At 44.9% G+C, this 22,876-nt stretch overlaps 1 protein-coding gene across 1 annotated transcript in view; it reads left to right on the top strand.

Annotated features, from left to right (window-relative positions):
* LOC119174229 (glutamate receptor ionotropic, kainate 2) overlaps positions 1–22,876 on the top strand; it is a 269,581-nt gene that overhangs the window by 110,855 nt on the left and 135,850 nt on the right. Inside the window, exon 5 of the mRNA XM_075895948.1 lies at positions 19,951–20,004. Within this exon, the coding sequence (XP_075752063.1) occupies positions 19,951–20,004 (54 nt within the window). The remainder of the gene's footprint in view (positions 1–19,950; positions 20,005–22,876) is intronic.

Below are 22,876 nucleotides of genomic sequence, written 5' to 3' on the forward strand. Positions count from 1 at the left end.
GTATCCATTGATACGCTATGTCATGTTGTTTCTCTATAGCCCGGTGATGAAGCAGTCGTATTTCAGCAATTAGCTGTTCGTTTGGTCCATGACGATATGGCGAGGCAATGCCCTGGAGAGGTGCTTTGGAGTCGGAGAATATTGACCATGTCCGTTGCGGTTCTTCAACTAGGAACTCCAGAGCGGCACGAATGGCGGCGAGTTCTGCCGCCGTGGATGATGTCAGATGCGAGGTCCTGAACTTTATCGAGATGGATTTCTCCGGAATTACCACTGCGCCTGTTGAACTTGTTGAAGTGACCGACCCATCCGTGTAAATGTGAATGCGTCCACGGTGTTTCTCATGCAGAAACAGTAATGTTGTTTGTTTTCGGGCCAAATTTGACAAATTTTTCTTCTTTTGCATTCCGGGGATGGTTATCAGGGCTTACAGTGGATGTAGACACCACAATGGTAACGACGGGCTTGCTGCGTGCGTGAAGTTCGTGGGAATCACCGTGCGATGTGGGGCAATAATTGAGCAGAACGCAGAGCGTGGCCTGGAAGTTGGAAGGGAGGCGAGGTGATGCGATTGAATCCGGGTGGCATGTCTTATGTGCGTTCTTAAAGCATCGACACGAATGTAGGTTGTGATAGGGTGTTCATGAGCGATTGCGACAGTCGCTGCTGAGGATGCGCATCTCGGCAGCCCGAGGCATATTCTCAGTGCTTGAGCTTGTAATGACTGGAGGACGTGTACGTTTGTTATGCGGGCCTTGCCAAGCACAGGTAGGCTGTAGCGCATGAAGCCAAGAAAAAGTGCAGCATACAGTTGAAGCATGGTTCGTACCGATGCACCCCATGATTTTCCCGCAAGAAACCTTAGGACGTGGGTGATCATGGTCAGTTTCTTCTTCATGTAAGCGATATGAGGGCTCCAAGACAAATCACGACCTATTATTACTCCCAGGAAACGGTGAGTCTTTTGATAGCTGATCGTGTGTCCATTAATTCTGATGTGGTATGGCGTCATTGCCTTGCGCGTAAACGCAACCAGTGAGCATTTCTTAGAAGACAGCTCCAGTCCTCGTCCTTGAAGGTAGTTTGAGGTCAGTGTAGCCGCTGTCTGAAGCCTGGCTCGTACGTGTAGACGCGTGATCCCTGATGCCCAGATGTAGATGTCGTCGCGTATATCGACAGATGTACGGAGTGTGGCAGGACGTCAACGAGGCCGATGAGCGCAAGGTTGAAAAGTATGGGGCTTAGGACCCCACCTTGAGGTACGCCGCAATAAGTATGATGTTGCCTTGTTGCGCCATCTTCTGTCTGAACAAAGAAGGTTCTGTCCTTCAAATAGCTGTAGATCCATTGGTAAACGCGGCCTCCCAAACCAATGCTGCCCAAGGCGTCCAGGATGGTTTCATGTAGTACATTGTCGTATGCAGCCTTAATATCCAAGAAAAGTGCCACTGATAATCTCTTTAGGCTTTTCTGCTGTTGTACAGACGTGACAAGATCAACAACATTGTCTATGGAAGACCGTCCACGTCGAAAGCCGGTCAAAGCATCGGGGTATATATTGTTATGTTCCAAGTACCACTCCAGGCGAGTCAGCACCATTCTCTCCATCACCTTTCCAAAACAGCTGGCGAGCGCGATGGGGCGATAGGAGGCCATGTCCAGAGGCGATTTGCCTGGTTTGAGCAGGGGCACAAGGCGGCTGCACTTCCACGAAGGAGGAACCAAACTGTTGCTCCACGAGTCATTGTATACAGCTAGAAGGGCACGCCGAGCTGTTCGTCCTAGGTTAGCAAGGGCCATGTAAGTGACTCCATCGAATCCAGGCGATGACGAGCGCTTGCATGCTGCCAATGCTGCCTGAAGCTTCTCTAGAGAAAAGATATTGTCCATGCGAGCGCCTCTGGACACCGGCGCGTTTCGTAGGTTACTCATGTTGATCCCGGACCCCTTGTTTGCAACCCTGGCACAGAAGTCTTTCGCTACATCGATTTCACGCCGGCTTTGGTTGAGAGCAAGGCATTTGAACGGACGATGCTGTTGAGGCAATGTTCGTAGGCCGCGGATTATTCTCCATATTTGCGAAAGAGGTTTGTGGGGATCGAGTGACTCGCATAGTGACTTCCATCGTAGCGACTGTAGTGCATTGATTCGACGTTGAATCTTCTTTTGTAGACGTCTCGCTTCCCTCAAGTCGTAGATGGGTTTCGTGCGCCTATAAAGTTGTTTGGCGCGACGACGGATTGCGCGAAGTCGCTCCAACTCCACCTCATATTTGCAAAAATCTGGCAAACGTCCACAATTAAACGTTGCCTCTTGGATAGCGGCCTTCATTATACCTTCTAGGCTTTCAAGAGAACCTTCTTGGTTTCTCTCGCATTGCTTCTCTGTGGATGATCTGTACTTTGACCATTCTATCCGTGAAGCGGGCGCGATTTGCGACTTGCTTAGCCTCTTGATCTTTATATAGGTGGGGATGTGGTCACTGCCATGCGTTTCATTGTCCGCAAACCACTGCACCTTGGTGCTTAGGCCACTTGACACAAAAGCTAGGTAGAGACAGCTACTATATGTCAGACCCCGTAAAAACGTGGGAGTGCCGTCATTTAAACAATATAGTTGGTGGTCAGATGCAAAAGAGGACACATTTCTTTCCCGATGGTCCGTCTTCTGGCTTCCCCACAGGGGGTGATGAGCGTTAAAATCACCGGTAATAATCCATGGCCCAGGTGTCGCTGATATAATGGCGCTTAATCTTGCTGGGTCGAAGCGGCCTGAAGGCGAAATATATACACTGCCACTAGCGTGAAGTTCACGTTCTTACGCTTAACTGTCAGGCACACGTATTGGTTGCTGTCGTCCGGTGTTACTGGATGCTCAATATATGCGAGTTCGCACCTGATGTAAACAATGACCTTACTGGTTTTGTTACGGGTTGCATATCTGAAAGCCTCGTACTTAGGAAGTCGTATAGCATTGTGAAGACGTGGTTCACAAATTACGATATATGGAAACTGATTCTTGAAAACATATGGTCGAAAATCCGAAATGCGGGGTTTAAGACCTCGGGCATTCCATTGGAAAATTGATGCCTCTTTGACTTGTTTACGGAAGGGCTGCAGAGAAAGAGCCATGGTGCTTCTCTAGATTTTATAGCACCGGATTCAAAGCGTCCAATATTTGAAGAGCGGTGTGGGCAGCCGGAGTCTGAATTTTAATCAGGAGTACTCGAATTGTCTTCATGAGGGTCCTAATCACGTCTATTATTTCGTTATTTTGACTTTCATGACTTACTCGCTCTGAAGTAGCTTTCAGCGGGCGATGCTGCGGCTCTACTAGCGGTGTCACTGACGGCAGCGCTGGCCACGCGTCAGGGTCAATGTTTCTTGCGTCTTTCTGAGGATGCTTGTTGTTGGCACTTGTTGATGCTTGTGGTGGTGAGTGCGTGATATGGGGTAGCAGTATATCCCTGGCCTTGGCAGAGGATGTAAGCCTGCCAGGCAGAACATCGCAAATGCGGCAATTGCCAAGGTCCTCACGAGGCGTCATCAAAGCAGTGCCCAAATGTGAAGAAGGAGATTCAAGTGCTGAGACAGATGGCCAGAGACGGTTCCACCCACAGGAAGGCTGCTGCCAAAGTGCGACGTCGGTGTTCGCGCCATAGGTAGCAAAGGAAGATTCAGATTACAGTAACGTGCTGACACTGATAGCCGCGAACAGAGAGTGTGAGCTGTCGATCAAATGACGAGGCAGGCACTCCTGCCGAAACATAGGAAGTAATAAACATAATCGGACGTTCGTCCGTAGTTTCTCAACGCAATTACATATATATATATATATATTAGCAAGAAAAGATTTGTAAAATTTTTCAAAAGCAGTGCAGGTTCGATACTTGATCGAGGCTACAAAATTACGAATACCTCTGCCTTCCCTTATATTTTTTTCTGTGCCTGCGTTCTCAGTCCTTTTCATCTCGTCGCCACTCGTCCATAGCTTTGTTAAGCAAGCTGAACACTAGAAAAATATACAACTACATCACACTCTTTCAGGTCTAGTTTAACAAAGCCATGCATAAAGGTGAAATTCAGGTTGAAGAGCGAGCTAGTTGGTTGGGTAGTGCTATTGATTTAACGAAATGCTAGATGGAGGGGCGAGATGCACCAACTGTTCTTGTACAAGAGACAGTATGGAACTCTGGAAACAGTAGACCAATAACTGCCGCCAATATGCGCACAACATCTGCCTGATACAACTCAAAGAAGGCATAGATTCACTAATTCAAGACAGTAAGATGGGAATAAAAACAAGAGAACACAATTAGGGGCCTGCGAAAATAAAGTCACGACGATGTCGAAATAATACGTGCTTTTGTAGAACCAAAACCCACTATCAGAAAGAGAAAACAGAAACAAGAAAGTCGGCGCCATGAAGGTCCTACTAATTTAAATGTCAGTGAAGAAAAGCAGCTATCAATTGGTCGGTGCCACATTCATTGGTAGTTTGGCAGAGTTCTCACCGATATTGTTTTTTTTCTGTAGAATGTTCCGTATGAATAGATTTTCCTTCGGTTTCTAGTAAAGAAGTAAGCACACCACAAAGCACCTTCAGCCACAGTCTAGAGTGCACAAGCAATCTTCGAGTGCTGCATACACCCCCAACCAACTAGAGTTTATTCACTGAGCAGCGACGTGCACCACGCAAGGAATTCAGGAGAATGCGAGGTGGGCCCAGGTCTTTCGCAAGCAGAATAATGCATACTCCACGAGGGACCGGGCCCGCCTGCCTCTAGTTAAAAAAAAACACAAAAAACATGCGTTTTGCAATCGTGTGATGCATGTTTTTAGTCGAGGTGAATTAAGGTATTCACACAACCATCTTTTAGGAAAATTAAAAAAGCCCCCCGCCCCCCCCCCTCCCTCTCCTAATTCTAACGTGCTGCACCGGCAAGACTTCAGCGCACCCGTCTTCAACGAAGCGTTGCGTGTTGCTGATTTACGCAAGTTCCACGAAGCAGCGAGTAGCAGCAATGATTCAAAGTTGTCGGCCAGTAAGCTCATTTAAACGTGTAGGAGGCCTCCAAAGGCGTATTCAAAGCCGTGTATGCTCCGCCTTGGTACATGCTTTGTTTCACTAATAAGCAGGTGCCCTTCGGAAGGAATAGAGCGTCGACATGTGCGAAAATTCCTTTCGATTAGTGTGAACATGTCACGTTGTGTCTGACAGCGAATCGTTCTGAGAAGTGGCCTCAGAGTAGGCGGGATCTATGAAGTGTTCCTTGAAAGTATTTGGTAATGAAGGAGATGAACGTGCGCGAATTGCAACGTTCAACCTACTGAAGGGCTCAATGTAGTGGAGAGATGCGTGATATTTCAATCCCTTTAAGTGTTTAGGAAACTCCAAAATCAGCAAACCAGTTTTTCACACGCAAGAAAAAACAGACGTTAATTAAATTGTCTGCACAGAAGAAATTTACGTGATACTGTAGTGAAAAAACTTTGCGAAAGACAGCAATATTTGAACAGACTTTGTGAAGCGGATCTCGGATATTCAAAATCACAGCATTGAGCAGTCTCATTATCAGAAAAGACAAGAGTGATGAGTCATGACATTAAATGACAAGAAAGCGTCCACTAAAGAACGCATAAGTGAAAGCACTGTAAGCTTCACAGATCAGTTATTTCTCATTACGAAAGAGTTGAATTTAAAGCGATTATATCAATGCTGAGAAAGATTTCGCAACACCTGGCAACAAATTGTACTTTAACTGAACGCTTAATCATTCGTGAAATGTTATCAGAAGGTGAAGTGAACATCCAGTGAGAATATTCGTGCTGTTTTTTATCTTTTCTGCCCGCAATGACACACCTGCTCATATACATAGCACCAGCGAAAGGACTCCTTGTGCAGCTAGCCGTGTAAATGTCACTCATCAAGCTGCCCTGAATCATGAAACGCAAGAGCCTTTAGGCAAATATGGTCGTCATATTTTTGTAAGGTATGATTGCAATTTTCTTAATGTAATGTGAATCCAGATTTCAGAGGAAGCTCTCTTGTCCCTATCAAGTATAAAAGCTTTCTTGTTATTCCTGTTTTTACCTAACTGCCCAACCAAGGGCAGTTAGGTAAAAACAGGGTTTACGGTCACATTCAGAGGGGGTTCCCTCTGAATGTGACCGTTTACCCGTTTGAAGGTACGAGTATGTCATTTTGCAAGCTTATTTGTTGGTGGAATGGTGTTTGTTATGCATTGTTACTTCACTTCAGGGCACTGCGTGTTTTAGTTACACTTCATTACGCAATACTTTCTTTACACATCTTGGCGGAGAGTGTATACTTATATGTGCGGAAGTAACCCCAAGGTATTTAAATTCATCTACGTGTGTATTGTTAGTTTTATTGTAACCGTAATGGGAGAGTAACGGCTTAACCTTGTTAGAGAAGGTTATAGAGACCGTCTTCGTTAGGTTAGTAGATAGTTCTCAGGAATCACTACAGGTAGAGAACCTAAAAAACACATTTAAAAGGAACTGGTCTGCACTCGTGCAAATAGCAGAATATAGAGCGCAGTCATCTGCATAGGTGCGAACTTTAACTGGCGTATTTTATATAACCTCCACGCAGTCATTATTATAGATGACAAAAAAAAGTTGTCCCAAAGCAGAGGCTTCGGGGACAACTGATTAGACTTTGATGGTGTTGGGCTATGCAGTCTTAAAAGAAACTTACTGGTGTCTACGAAGCAGGTAGTCAGTGATACAAAAAATTGGTGCGTCAATTTTTTATTACCTCAAGAAGCTTGAGAAGTGTGCTTTGACAGACCAAGTCAAAAGCTTTGGCGTAATAAATATAGCATCCAGATGACCTTGAATAATATTTACTGAAGCATCGTCACGCCAAAATTCGACAAGTTGCGTGATTGTCAAGTAGCCCGGTCGAAAACCGTGCAGGCAGGACGAGATCACATTATTCTCAGTTAAATACTTAGAAATGTGTTTGTGTACAATGTGTTCCAGTAACTTACATGTTGTGGATAACAATTAAAGTGGCCTGTATATAGTTATTTGCTCTTTTACCAGACTTAAAGACTGGTATGATGATAGCGATCTTCCATAAGCAAAAAACGGTAGACGCCTCAAATTTTTTACTAAGGATGATTTTTAAGTATATATATAGCGAGAATTCCAATAAGAGTTTTAAGAAAAATGTTAAAAATGTTGTCAGGACCACTGCTTTTGGTTGTGTCAACATTCAATCAAAGGTTATCTACACCTTCATAAGTGATAACAACGTCAGGGAGTGCTGCGAGGGTGGGATTGTTAACAGGCAGAGCGGAGTCATCGTCATTTATTGAACGAAACTTAGCGGATAGTGGGGCCAACGTCATTTATTGAAAGAAGTTATTGAACGCCTCGGAAATGCAGGAAGGCTCGGAAGAGGGGGTTCCATCAATAAGGTTACCTATTGTTTCACTGCGCTACCTGCATCTACCAGCTGGTGCCGTGCAACCCTTTCCTGTATTACGCAGCAACAGGGCCGCTTCCTTTGGTTCAGTCCCAATCTCTATCCCCAAGACCGATGATACCGAAAGTTATCAAACCAAAATGAGGTGCTCGGCCGTCGGCAATGATGGCCAAAGCACGTAACTGATTCATGTTACAGGAGATTGTCCCAAAAAGAGGGCGTCATACAAATGTAACATAGACATCAATGGACGCCAACTAACTCAGCTCCCTTTACTACAATTTCAAATGCTCGAGGATGTCACAGTTTTAGTGGATTGAATGAAACTCCACTAGAAGAGTGGTTTACTGTGGCGCTGGTGAAAAACTTATCTCCCAAATGGACTAGCTCTATTATGAAAACAAAAAAAAGCAGAAACCTTAAGTAAGAGCAGTTAGAAACCATGTAGTGGAACGCGCGTGTTGTGTTGCTTAGCCTAACGCCATTTATTAGAATTTGATATTATTACGTGTCGCTCATTTGAGAGTGACTAAGCAGAGAAATACCACGATTAATACTAGAACAGTCCTCAGTTATTATGCTCATCACAATCAAACTATCGAAATTCACATTTTCTTGTCCCGCCGTGGTGCAATAGAGGTTAAGGCACTCAACTGCTGACCCGCAGGTCGCGCGATCGAATCCCGACTGGAGCGGCTGCATTTTTGATGGTGGTGAAAAGGCCATAGGCCCGTGTGCTAAGTATTGAGTGCACGTCAAAGAATCCCCGATGATCAAAATTTCCCGAGCCCTCCACTACGGCGTCTCTCATAATCGTATGGTGGTTTTGGGACGTTAAACCCCACATATCAATCAATCGCACGAATCGTATTTCACATTTGACTTTTATGCAGTACGCACCAACTTTCCGTTCTTAATTTTTGCTTACTGACTAATTTCCGAAGCCACAACGAGAGTTGTCACTGACTTTCGAGACAATGTCGCCAAACAAAGAGCAAAAAAGAACCAAAAGTCGCTATTTTTTCCTCAAAACTCGCAAAATGTTCGCAATTCTGGGTTTAAGAAGCGTGCGTGGCTTGTAACAAAACTGGAATATTATATATCGCCTTATAGAATGCAGTACCATTCATAACCCCTAAATTATATTGACGCTGTTCAATGCCAGTGCATCTCTAACGTCTCCACGGCAGTGCTTCGGGCGTCTGGTTATCCGACTGGTAGTGAGGTGGGCTGTTGGCGCGAGCATTACCAGCTGATTTAAATGGAACGCTAACAATATTTGTCCACCTCAGTCCGCTATTTTCAAAGGAGAAAGTGAGAAAAATTGCTTGGGAAAAGCGCGACACCGTTGCTTGTAAGAAGCTTTACGTTCCCGTACACGAATTGAAAGCTTTATTTAAAAAAGCTTTATTGAAAGTAACATGACAGAACCGAATGATTAAGGGCTTGTGGACCTCTCGACAAGAAAGTAATATGATACCAGGCGCCACTATCCATTTCTTATAGTGACTTCAATGAACAGACAGAGAATGCAAAGTAGTATATCACAATTGCGTTACTGCATACGCTCGCCGAGAACAGATAAAAGTATACATCAGTGTGACATTTTTTTTACTCTCAGTCATTAATTTCTCTAGGCAATTAACCCGGACGGACTTCACAGATATCAAGGAAGGGACAGTATTGAAAAATACTGGAAGCCCCGGAATCTTTGGCTGTCATTCGTTGAAGATGTTCCTCCGGAACAACGTAGTTCTTCGACGCCTTTCGCTGCAGACGAATGCCACAATTAGTTTCTGAGATGAACTCCAAAGGTTTAGCTTCACCTAAATGCCAAGTAACATGATAGTCAAGGTTTCATACGAAAAGAGAGGTCCCGCATCGGCATTTCAGATCGGAAGTGTCAGTATAATAATGGCTGCAGTGGCAGGCGCTACACCAAAAGCATACACCAAAAGAGTCCTTCAGAGCTACCACCTCATGCCGAAAACTTCTGGCGTAAAGGGTTTCAGTTGAGGCGAACACAGGGCGAAACAGTTGCTACAAGAGAGAGACGGCATGCGCAGCCTTTCTTCAGATAAATTGAAGAATTTTATTGCAGTGTAATCATAACTTCTATAAACGAACAACTCAATTACAAAACCGAAACAACTTCTTCGAAAGTACTGCGTTGACTTCTCAAGTCCTGGACTACGCTTTCTGTTCGCCTCAGTGCATTTTCTTAAGGTTGCCCAGAGAAGTCGACTTCTTGGTCTGCTCGACATTGTGTTCATAACAAAAATAGGCTCTACGCACCGAGCTAGAGGGTATTGCAGAATTTACGAAGTCGACAAGCTATTCCGAACAGTTTCAGTTATGGTTGGAACACCCGGCCTACTCGCCGTCTAGCCACTTCGGAAGAAGACTTTAGCGGAGTATGAAGCAACTAAAGCACTTTTTCTAAAACCATCTCCTCGCGACACGTGAAGCAGTCCACTGGCGTACATTTTGCTGGGAGTTGACTGGGGTATGCTGCCTTACCTCCAGAATAAGTATAGTTTAGGCGATATACAAGTAGAAAATCACAGCATATCCACGTAGTGGATGAGGATGAGGGGGGCGAAGCGTCAGTCAGCTCGTCCGTCCGTTCGATCTTGCTTCCGTCCATTCGTGCGACCATCCGTGCGCCCATTCGTGCGTTTCTACGTCTGTCCATGCGTCCGTCCGTGCAATCGTCCGTCCATACGTCCATGCGTCCGTCCATCTGTGTGTCCCTTAGTTCGTGCATCCGTTCATCCGTCCGTTCTTCCGTCTGCTAGTCTGTCTGTCTGTACGTCTGTCCATGCATCCGTCCGTGCGTCCTTCTAGTGAACACTCCAAGTACCACCATAATGCCTCTCGCATCTACTGTGGCACATACCCACTCTTTCGGGTAAGTGTCACTGGCGGTAACGCACAACGGGGACGCACAAGCCACAGCATAAAGAGCTTCACCCCTAACAAGAAGCACTACTGGTTTACGGGTAAAGTACGCCTTTTACTGCTGTGTCTAAGCCAAGAAAAAGGAAAGGAATGTCCCTGATTCAATGAGAAGACAACGAGCATGTAGTGCGCAACACATTGGAAACCTAAGCTGCAAATCACTGAAATTTCAGCATATCCCTATTCACAATTTTATGTTACCCCATGGCTCCCGAATTCACCTGTATGGCGATAAGTAGTCACGATTGCCACCCCTGGCCGAAACATCGTTTGCGAAATAGTCCGGTATTGGTACGTTTTTTTCGAATCAAGTTATTTGAAGACTTCCTGTATTATATTTTTTTTCTACGTAGGTGGAATTCTCCTACGACAATGTATTGCGTATGTTTGAGCAAAGCACACCAGAAACGTTTTAGCTCACAGTGCGGTGATACAATACATTACACAAGGCACGTGTTATGCTATATGTGAGTGTTTGCGAGTGATAGTCAGTTACTACGTCAGAAGCACAGAAGCCCCACCGATAAAGTGGCTTCCGTGATCTGTGTGCTGGTACTGGCCGATACCCTGGCAACGACCTTGGTGGCCAGGCCATCGGTCGTCAGCCCAGTGTCCGATCATGGCGTTGGGTGTGATCATTGCTAGCATCATTTCTGAGTGCATACAATGTGCGCATTGGCATCTACTATATATGTTCGGATTTGCTATATGAACGCACAGCTTTGAAGCTGAGCACTCTATGTAACGAAGGTGCTCAATGACGTAGCGATGATACGCTGGATAGAACACAGCGTGCTAACCACATTGGTCGCAAATGAGGCTGAGTGTTTCCTACAGCCACTGATTGACTTCTAGACGTGTTCGATCTACAGGCAGCACTTTTAAGGAGATTATCGGAGGTTGAGCGTCCCATATTCGTCACACCAAGACGCTTGAAAGAAGGGTTTAGTTAACTTTTACCGCAGTTGTTCCGGGCAAATAAATCGAAGTAAACATGCCTCAGGCGACGCCGCATTACTTTAAAAGACGGCCACTGCGGTCGGAGTTCAATCTTGCAACCTTTAGGTCAGCAGTCAAGCGCCATAGCTAATATACCACTGTGACAGGTGCACTCTCAAAGTTACAGCTCAGGAAGCTCAAAGCATGTTATGTTTCAGCGTGAAATAAATGTACCGACCAAGCTTCTTTTCTTTACTCAAGGTCATTTCCCAAGTGACTAAACAAAAAGTTACTAATGTATTCCCGCGCACAACCTGCCGCGGAGGCATTTTATAATTTTTGTAAGGCAACCCAACTGAGACTATAGCTTGGTTAACATCCCAGCCTTTCTCCTTAATTTCTTTCTCGCTTGGTACACACCAGGCAGTGTGGTCTTACCTTCAAGTCTCCGTAGCCTGTCACTCGTTCGTTCCTTATGAGGCATAGAAATTTTTATTGCAGCTGTTTGCCCTACAGCATCCATACATATTGAATAAAATTGTGTAGCTTCGTTTCCTCCATAAAATAAAGGAGGGACCTGTGGTTTGGACGGTAAGAAAGGAAAATAGGAGGAAAGGAATGGCAGGGAAGTTAACCAGCCTATAAGCAGCCGGTTTGCTACCCTGCACATGGGAGGGGGATAGGGGAGTTGAAAGATAGAGAGCTGAGGGGGTAGAGAGATAAACACAGCACATTCAGCAGCACACGCATGCACACTCAGTCATAGTCCAGTCTTGTCTTTCGCGGTGTGTGACATTGCTGTTACAGCCGCTTGTTCAAGTCCCTGTCGCGTAGGAATTTCAACAGAACTTTTGTCACCTTCTGTTGCAATGTCTTCTCTCGGGCACTTGACAGAATAGTGTCCACGGACATTTGGCTGTTGTCGATGGGCGCAAGAACGGACGGCCTAGTGCAAGTTAGGCGGCCTACTGTGCTGGAGTGCTGCACGCCGCAGATGGCGTCGACGAGGCGCTTGAAGCCCAGAGCATGTCCACCGAAGGTGGTCAAGGTGTACTTTCCGCAGCGGCGTGGGACAGAATGGGCAGCTTGAGGTTGTGTCGGTGTAGCCCTACTTTGCGCAGACTGAAGGCATCAAAGCTGCACTCACGCTAACCCTTCGGAGCAATACCTCTTCTCGACGAGTAAGTCCACTCGGAAGGTATGACCACGCGGAGTTAGCATAGCTTGCGTGGTGCCCCGAAGATTTTCTTTGTGAACGTCCACAGTCTCAGGAGGTGGAAGCAGGAGCAAAGGTAAGGGTTACACAGCAGTCACAGGGTCACAACGGCATCTTCAGCTGCATGAGACAGAACACCAAGTCGGCGAATCTAGCACACTCGAAGAGAGCATGGATAAGCTGCAGAACACCTGTTAAAATCCACTGCTACACCAACAGATTGGTCAACGCGACGGAGTGCGCGAACAGCTTGCGTCGTGTCCGTGTAGAGGACGCTTGATGGGTGCTGCATCTCGACGAATGGCTGAAGAGCTGCAAGACCATCACAAATGACAACTAGTTTTGCCAGTACGGATGTAATGGGAACCTCGATAGCATAAGAACTAGTTTGGTCCACATGTGTGTGAGAAGGGCCCACTGAGGAAGTATGCAGTATGGGTGGTGTTAACCCTGCATCGACATATGCTCTGGCAATCGACTTGTCATTTCGATGTGAAGTATACATGACTTGAATCAGTTTGGCGGTTTCAATGTAGTGGTCGGCGTCGGGCGCCGCAGCTTCCATCATAAGTTCTCGCTTCTCGTTTGTTCGAGATGTCGCAAGATACGTGTTAAGGTTTAGGTTACGGATGTTGTAGGTAGCCGGCAGGTCTAGCCTTGCATAATTTGCAGGCAATTGCCCCGCCCGGTTTCCTTTTTGGCAATTGTAGCTAATGTCCTTTGTTTTTAACTAAGCACGAGCAGGCTCTTAAAATAAAAATCGTGCATAGCGCGACGTAGCCTGCATAAGATGGTGGCCTGTGTGCTACTCCATATGCAGTATTGCGCCGGTACTCTACCTCACTGCACATTATTGTCACTTATCACCAGTCACATGCGAGGTTTGTAGCATTCGAAAATTTTAAGAGAAATTGCGGCACCTGTTTTCTCAACATCGAGTGACCACGCGGAAACTCAATATCAGTCACACTGTCACACGGTGAGCCTAACTGTTGCAGTTCCTCAAATAAACCTTGCCGTTCCTTCTCAAGTTCTTGACACTTAAGCAAATAGTGTTCGATATCACCGTTTTCCTTACACTTCGGGCACAAGGGCATCGCGGAGAGTGTGATCTTGTGGATCCCCACTGGTGTACGCGCTGACCACGTTAGGATTCAATGAAGCAAGCAGGCCTCTTTCCTTGATAGCCTTTTTGTCACACGTGGTTGGTGAGGCGTCAATCATAACGAGTGAAAATGCGTATTGACAGATTTTCGTATGATTGCTGATTGTCTTTGGGAGCATTATTCATTGGTGTAAGCTCCAGAGCACTCCGTGAAAGTTTGTCAGCTGCCTCATTACCCGCTATACCAACATGTGATGGAATCCATTGAAACTTGATGTTTATACCAATGACATGCAGGTCTTTAGGTATTCGCAGTGATCTTTGAGTGCATCGATCCAAAACATATGTATGTTTTAGCCACTGCAAAGCGGGCTTACTGTCTGAAAACAGCAAGACTTGTTGCTGCCTACAGAACTTCAGTTTCTTTAGGGCTGCCTGAATTGCCACGCTTTCACATGCTGTCGATGAAACAACGCACTCGAGTCGCACAGACTAGGACGCCTTTAGAGATGGGATCACAAACGCTGCAATGCTTGCTACGCGCGTTATGCCAACTGATCCATCGGTGAAAACTTTCAAATTATCGGCGTACTTTTCTTCATCATATTCAAGTACAAAAGAACGTACTTTTACTGTGGGTGTGGAACGCTTGCTGTGCATCCGTGAAATCGTCCCCTGACAGTCGACATCCTCATGTGACCACGGCGGGTCTTGTCAAAGTTGTCTTTGTTTGGGGAAATCGATGCTAAGCTGGTGAAGGGTGTTGATCGAGGGCCACGAAAGCTCGCAACTCCATGCGTCACCGAAGTCGACTGAGTAGTGCTTGTCCTGGACTCGTTTCGCCAAGTCGACAAAGCTGTGTCAGCAGTCGTTGAGAGGCGAGAAGACGTGACGGCGGAAGACGAGCTTCATGAAGCACCCTTGTGCTTGCTGCAAACTTTGGCACTACCAAAGTGACTCTGAGGCTTTTACGATGAAGTTTTTCCAGCCATTCCTACTAGCGATCAGAGGCAATTGGAAAAGCACACGATGTACAATTAGTGCCGCGTGTAACTTTATAATTGATGTTGGGTGGCTCCCCAAGCTTGTTCCTGCCATCATTCGAGGAATGTTTACACGGGGTGACAACGCTGAGTTTGTCTTGCCTACAGCCCGTCGCGAATTCATACTGGTGCCTAGTGCAACTCCAAAAAATTCTTATGTGCTTAGCATGCTTAATTGATTCATCAATAAATGATATTTTCAGCTTTGTTTCTCATCTTCACATGCCCGGGAATAGCATGAATTGAGAATTTTCAGCTGATATTGTTATTTCAATAAATTTAAGATAGGTTTGTGCGGAGAGTATAACTCTTTCGCCAATCATTTCGAATCGCTTATGCTGATATGCATACAGCCAGATGAATATGTCATTGGCATAAATTCATACTTGTACTACCTTGCTCACAGTCTTGAGAGCATTAGGTAAACCAGACATGGCCATATTGAACAACATTGGAGATAGGACACTGCCCTGTGGCACTACTCTATTCATTCTTCTTGAGCTACTGAGCACAATATCAAGAATATCCCTAACTTCTCCTGCATCGAGCAATCACTAAAAAAACGCCTGAACAAAGCGTAAAAGGTGTCCCGTTATTCCCATAGAAACAAGACCACAAATTATTGCACCTTCGAACACGTAGTCTCACGCTTTTGAAACGTCCAGGAGTATTGTCAAAGTTGAAAAGCCGTATTCTCGTTGGTGTTCAATGTGCCTCACCAAGTCTAAGAACTTGTGTTGTGCACTCAACTGCTGTCGAAACACAGCCATACATGCTGGAAATGTTTTGTGATTCTCCATACACCATGTCAGCTGAACGCAGGCCAACTTCTTCATCAGCTTCGCTGCCCACGAAGTTAGTGATAATGGTCCATATGATGCCAGTTCCGTTGTTTCTTTACCTGGCTTCAGCACTGGCACAACCCAGATGATTTTCCAGACTTGAGGAATGTTTGTCTCTTTGTCTGTTTTTCGTGCGCTTTAAATGATAGTTATACCAGGAATGTTTCCCGACTCCCAATCACAGTTAAAATGTTTAAGAAACCTGCTCTTCATTTCTGCAGGCAGATTTGAGATCATTTGGTTTGTGATTCCTTCATGTCCAAGAGCACAGCGTCAATGGAGACAACTTACGGCTGACCTAAGTTCCCGCAGCGTGAAAGGTGCGTTGATGGCAGATGTAGAATGAATTGATTGATTGATTTGTGGAGTTTAACGTCCCAAAACCACCATATGATTATGAGAGACGCCGTAGTGGAGGGCTCCGGAAATTTTGACCACCTGGGGTTTTTTAACGTGCACCCAAATCTGAGCACACGGGCCTAGATGTAGAATGAAGCGGAAGGCGGTAAGATTGTTCACTTTCTCCTCCAATAACTTAGACGTCAGCAAACCTTACGGCTAGAGATTGCATTCATGTACCCTTGAATAACGTGAGGGCAATAAATGGTCTCGGAGACTGGGGCGTGCTTACGACACTATTTACTACTCGCCAGATCCTTGACCGTGTAGTAAATACACTTACACTCTCACAAAACAGTGCCCATTGTTCTCTATGAGGTATTTTGCTGTGTCGCCGTATTGCTGCATTAACTCTGTTGAACTGAGTTTTGCTAGTTGGTTCGCCACCTTTCCGCATAAGCCTTTTTCTGCCCTTCTTTTAGCCGCACACAAATTACGGAGCTTTCAGTCCGGGGCTGCAAAATGTGCAGGTAGCTATACTAAAGTGGTTGCAGCCGCCTTGCTTGCCAGCATATCCTGAAACATATCCCCTGATTGGTGAACTAGATGCTCTCTATAGCGATCCAAATCAGGTACGTTGCAGGACTTAGCTTCCGTCAAATGATAGCCAGCAAGAATGGTAAATATAGGCAAATGATCACTGCCCATTTTGTCCGGAGATGTGCAAGACGTTAGTTGAACGTCACTTGAATGCAAAGTCAATTCAATAATACTTATACAAGCTGGGGGCTTAAAGAATGTTGCATTGCTATCATTCACAATGCCTGTCTAGCTTATCAATTGCATTTTCCAGACAACGTCCGCGTGCATCAAAACCCTTGTATACTAATGACGTGTGGTGCGCAATGAAATCACCACAAGAGACGCGCAGAGCTGGGCAACGATGACACAGATCTTTCAAAAACTTTTCGATGGAAATGTTCTTGTGAGGTGACGCATACACCGATGCAATGCTGACTTGGTGGTTTTCTATCTGTGCTCTGATCGCAAACACTTCTGTAACATCTGTGCACAAATCCGCCACATTGAGTACTACGTGTGGTATCTCTATTCGTATATACACAGCGGCGCTTCCATTTGGGAAAGTCGTTATGGTGGGGCTCTTGTGAGTGACGTACCCAGTGATAGATCTTTTTCTCGGTAATCCAGCCTCCGACAGAGCAAAATCGGAATTTGATATTCTCTCAAAACTAGGTGTACTTCATTCATGCGAGAAACAATACCGGCACAATTCCACTGCATTATGAAAGGCTCTTATCGGCGATTCAACGTGAACTGAGGCTTGGCCTTCGGCGTGCTACTGCCGGTTGTGCCCGAAACAACCAAGCAGCACTGTTTCTATAGTCAGCACGGGCTGCAGCATGGTCTTCGCAGCACACAAGATACGTGCGCGTTACGTATGTAGCGTCTTTTAAGGGCGTACGCATGCATTCTCGATAAATACACGTTACGCACTGCCCATGCGCATTTTGAAGATGATAGTCTTTCTTGGGGACTTTCGATGCAAAAATATTAGTCTGTCTGTCTGTCTGTCTGTACATTTGTCAGTTTGTCCACTCTAAACCGCACCGGGTACTTGAAACGGCCGACCTCATCCGCAGCGCACATCAATGTTGCTCATGATATAGCGTTCCTACTTGTGCAATCGTCAATTAAAGAGCAAATAATTCGCAGGCCTGGGGCACCATAACAACACGTATATATTTTGCATGTGCGCCTTTTACTGGAAAAGGCATACATAAGCACTTTTAAGGACCGTAGTGATTTTCACGCTGCGCTGACCATGCAACGCTTGCACGAAAAGGCGAGTGTTTCTAACGCTTTGCAAGGACGAAATGGTGGTGGCACCTACCCGTCGCCTTGCGTTCTACACCTTATCACCTCTGAAACGGACGCGCACACCCATCTCGGAGCCACGCACTCTGTTTTCCAAGAAAACTGCCAGATGCGCTCATGTCTCACGTGTGATGTGGCTTGATGCGCTCGTTCGCCTCCACTGCACGCTCGAGGCACTCTAACGCAGCGCCTTCAGAATACCATTCACCAATTTTCTTGCGCAGAACATCAAATAAATGTTTTGTTCACTCTCTACATACACAAGACTGCCTTTCGACGACATTTGCAGATTAACAAGCAGATACGGGGCCAAATATTCCTCCAGCCGTGCGACGTGTACGTAGGATTATTACGTAAGTCTAAATAATGTGTATATAATTGCACCGAACAGCATTCGAGACATTACACACCCACTTACCGGAACCGGAACGTTCATTTTCCTGTTCATTTTTCTTAAGAAAGTCATGTTGTTCTGTAATGATCGTACATGCTAGCTGGAGTATGCACATACGTAATGTGACTACCTGATAATGCCATACGTTTAAAACTTCTAGTACCTCTACGGAGTCGAATGCCTTTACATGGTCTGTGAAATCTTATACAGAATCTTGTGTTGTTCTGTCTATTTATAAGTACTTGAATTACTTTATCCAACGTAGGGTGCAATCTATTGTGGATCATCATTTCCACAACCCAGTTTGCTTTCTTATTTTAATAATGTTGAATGTGTCTCGTATCCCATTTGAATCTTCCTTTTCGAAAATCCTGTGTAAATATGGGGTGATAGTGAAGAGATTCATTACTCAAATGCAAAAAAAGGGGAGGCTCCTTATTTGAAGACGCCTATGGCAACCTCTGCAACAGCCCGGGCCCACAGAAGGAGCGCACAACAGATCTCGCGGGTACCGTCGCGAAGGGTGCCTTTCCACTTTTATGGGGTACGGGTGGACCGAAGGATTGCTGGGAGGGCAGGGAAGTAGGCAGTGGTGCACTCTACGGTGGCGTGAAAGGTTGTGAGAATAGCGCCACGTCTTGGATCTACATCGTTGTAATGAGTCGGGCTCACTTCATGCATGTAGTGCCGATGCAGAAAGTTTATGACTGCAGCTGGCAAATTGGGACACTCATGTGAAGGACTTTGGTGGAAGTTGGTATTGGTGTTGTTAGAGCATTTGATGCTGTGTGACTTCCTGATATGTGAGAAGCAGGGAACCTGGCTACGCCTTGGCCACCTCACTGTGCGGGGCTGCTCGGAGGGTGAGTTCTCGAGCTACCGCGCGACCGCGTTCATTACCCGACAATGAGGCATGACGAGGGATTAAGAGCAAGTGTATGGTGTAGCTGTTGTGTGCAGCTACTTTGGATGTGCGTAAAAGAACAGAGTCGGAGGCTTTCGGAATGCCGAGATCTGTTAGAAGAGCCAGACATGCCACTTGCCAATTGGTGAGTAGGCCGTATATATCCGCGGGGAGGCTCAAGGTGTGATGGATCACCAAGGTAACTGCCACAATCCCACTTGAGTCGGTAGCTGAAGACTGGGGAAGAGATCGATGCAGTACTTGCTATCCCACGAGTGCCGCTAACCATCACGTCTGTGTGCACGTATGCTGTGCCAACCGCGTCTTTGTCGTAGACCCTATCCTATTCAATCTTGCCTAAAGATTGGAAGAAATCTGGTCGTTCTGCAGTTCCCCAAATGTTTTACGTCTCCTTCCTTGCGTATTTGTAATATCAGATTTTTTAAGTTCTCGACTGTACATTTTAAATCTTATGAAATTGTCTAAAGAGCGTCAAAAGCTCCGGAAACATGAAGTATGTATCTTTGACCCAAGCGACTATTAGGCCAACGCGTTTGCTTTTACCACATTAACATTCTTTTTAGGGCTTCTTGACATTGTTTTCGTAGGATTCGGAAAACATTTTTCAAAGGATTTCAGCGACACAAAATAAGATGGTTAAATAAAAGAAGTGCGCATATGTCTCGTTTATCAGTACCATGAGCATCAAAAAGTGAAATTGAAGCCATCATCCTCTTAGCTTGCTAATAATTTTTACCACTTTATTCTACTATGTACAGGTGTTTTCACCGATTAATACGCGTCTTTGCCGTTGTATGTATTTCTGAGTAAATATATGCAATATTTATTTCAGGCATCCGAAATCGGAATGATGACCGAATACTACAACTACATCATTACTTCCTTGGTAAGTTTTTCTTTTTCTTCTCATATCGCAATTTGAATACTTGTGCAGATTACAATGGCTCTGCCGCTGTTGTAGATTACGCAACTTTTTACTCGGTGTTCATCTGAGGTGCGACGATTGAACAGCTCAACTTCAAATATATGCTGCTCCGGAAACCTTCATACAGCTTGAAATTTTTATAAAGACTATTTTTGTAACCCCAGCATTCTCATCCGGACTAATAAGGTATGCTTGCTGTTTCTAGCGTGTTATGTTTCGAACCCAGTTGGACGGTAAGCCTCCCTCTTTAAGCTCAGCATTAGGACAAAGGCATTTAGCAATGGAGATAATGAGGACCACAAAACCACCAATGCAGTAACCTAAAACAATTTATTGGAAAGGAATCCTTTCATTATAGCTGTCTGCAACCGTACAGATCGTTTTCTTTCTCTTATTCTCTTATTTTATGAATGTTCTTAAGTTGTAATTTTTTCCGTTTTTGTTCTGAAGTGCAGAACAGGCGACATATCTGAGTTTTGAAATTACAGTTTATGGTTTTTATTGAGTCTCCTTTGGTCTTACCCACCCGTAGGCGCTGATGAACAAGGCAGAATAGGCGGCTAAGGCCTTTAGGGCTCTCGACTAAGGCTCCTTCATTAATATGACTTCTTTTCCATTAAAGTTTATCCTGTTTTTTTCGTTCTGTTTTTCTCTCAGAAGTAATACGCAAGACAAATACCCTTGTTTTGACATTTTCGCGCCCCCTGTTCATGTTCACTCACCAGCACAAAGCGCCGGAGAAAACTTTTCTTGTGTGAACAGATATAAATTCGCTATCATCGCTCTATACGCCTGACAACAAAACAAATATTGATATAATCATGTGCGAGTGCAGAAACTATGCTATTTAATGACTAAGGTGATTGGTATATATCTGCATGCATTCACCAGGGCTCTTTACAGCGTAAGAAGATGGTTATACGCAATGCGGCGTTTTTAATTACGTTGATCAATTGCGCCTAGTGGTGTTAAGTGTGCAGAAAAATGTGCCCCTATGGTCCTACATGGTAGCTTTTCTGCTTTTTGGTGAGGAATTCCAATTAGCAAGCTATTGCATATCCTCGTTGGCTGGCTAAATGGGTTACTCGTTACAGCATACAAAATGTATTAAAGAGCTATGCCTGAACGATTACTCATTAAGTCACGGCTCATTCCTTACTACGTTTATAGGCGCAATTACTTGTTACGACCGACTTCATAATGACGCGATATTGATAAGTCCACAGCGACACAAGCTGCCAAGTTTATGAGGTGAGAATGTCGTCAAAGCCAGCACAGGCAGAAAGCATGCATTATTAAGAGGCTGGCCATCATCGTGGCTCATGCTGTCATTCTTTATGCCGGTTCCTGCAGCCCCTGAAGAAAATACGGCTGCGCCAAAGTTGCGGAAATTTTGGTCACTGCTACGGTACACCGCGGTATATTCATATGCGTAAACTCCTGAAAATGCTTTCGACACCATCATTTGCCACCGGACGAAATTAACCCTTTTCAAGACAGTGGTACAACTACCACTTTTCACTGCGTATACAACATGCCCCCCCCCCCCCAAAAAAAAAAAAGAAGATTGTCAAAAATGGCGTCGCTCATACTGGTCGTACCATCTACCGAGGTATAAAAGACATCTATGTCAAGTTATTTTGATACGTCTTGTGCGCGCACAGTGAACTAGATTTTGCTGGTAGCTGGATTACTACGTGCTATTAATGTCTTGAAAACATCCCTTCGGCACGTCTGCAAAATTGTTTAAACAGAACCTAGGCATTTAGCTGCAACACAAAGATATTTGCTGCCGTTATTATTAACTTTTCTTCAACAAACCACTTTCAAGCTCTATATCGGCTGATTGTTTTAGCCACAAGAGGTTAGCTATCGTGCCATTACAGTTGCGCATAAGCAGATTTTCTATATTGCTTAGAGGGGAAGCTGGAGTTGTGAGAGCAGCTTAATCGCAGTCTGCGATAATCACTGTAGTCGCGAAATAGCGTTGGATGCAGTATATAATAAGCAGGCTGCCTTTGCATGTGCAAGGCATAAGTACACAAACGCATGGTGGCTATCTGTGCAGCAACTACAAATTTCTTCTGTTCATACAGAGCTCAAAAACATTCGAAAAGTAAACAGCCTCAATAAATTTATAAACAGTATTCCTGTTCAAAATGTTTTGTACCAGCTGAAGACAGCAGTACAAATATATGTACCCTTTTTTTCTGAAGCTATTTTACTTACGTTTTCAAACATGGCAGCAAACACACTTGAAGTTACTTTAAATTTTAATCTGAAGATTTTAGAAAACAAAAGTTTGAACTTGAAGGTAATGCCTAAACAAGAGTTAACCTGCTACGTTAAATATTTTAAAAAGATTGCCTGCGTTCGGGATCAACAAGCCCTTTTCTTTATCAAATAGCTGAAAAAGAAAAAAAAAACACGCTGTTACAGCAGGAAGACGACACGGGTAAGTTCGTGCTGGGTGCAGTGTTTTTTTTCTATATTTTACAGTGAATTAGCAACTAGCTCATCTTCATGTAGACGTGCTTTTCTGTTTTTTTCGTCTTATCTGTGTGAATACGAGACAGTCGACAATAACCGTAGTGGTGGCCTACTAGAATTGCGCGCGCTAAGGAATGCCCGTACGAGTGAAATGAACCTTCAAATAGAGCCGTGTGCGTCTAAGCAAATATATAACACTCGTTCTATTTTCCCGTGAAGCGGCAGAAAGTAAATCTCACTTGTCTTCATTATTTTTATGTTTCCGCATTCCTTGAATATTGCGGCAGCAATGAGCAATGATAAATTTGGAATGAACGCCACATATTGCTCTGGTAGTCCTATA

This window comes from Rhipicephalus microplus, chromosome 5 (assembly GCF_043290135.1).
Source record: "Rhipicephalus microplus isolate Deutch F79 chromosome 5, USDA_Rmic, whole genome shotgun sequence".
Taxonomy (NCBI): Eukaryota; Metazoa; Arthropoda; class Arachnida; order Ixodida; family Ixodidae; genus Rhipicephalus; species Rhipicephalus microplus.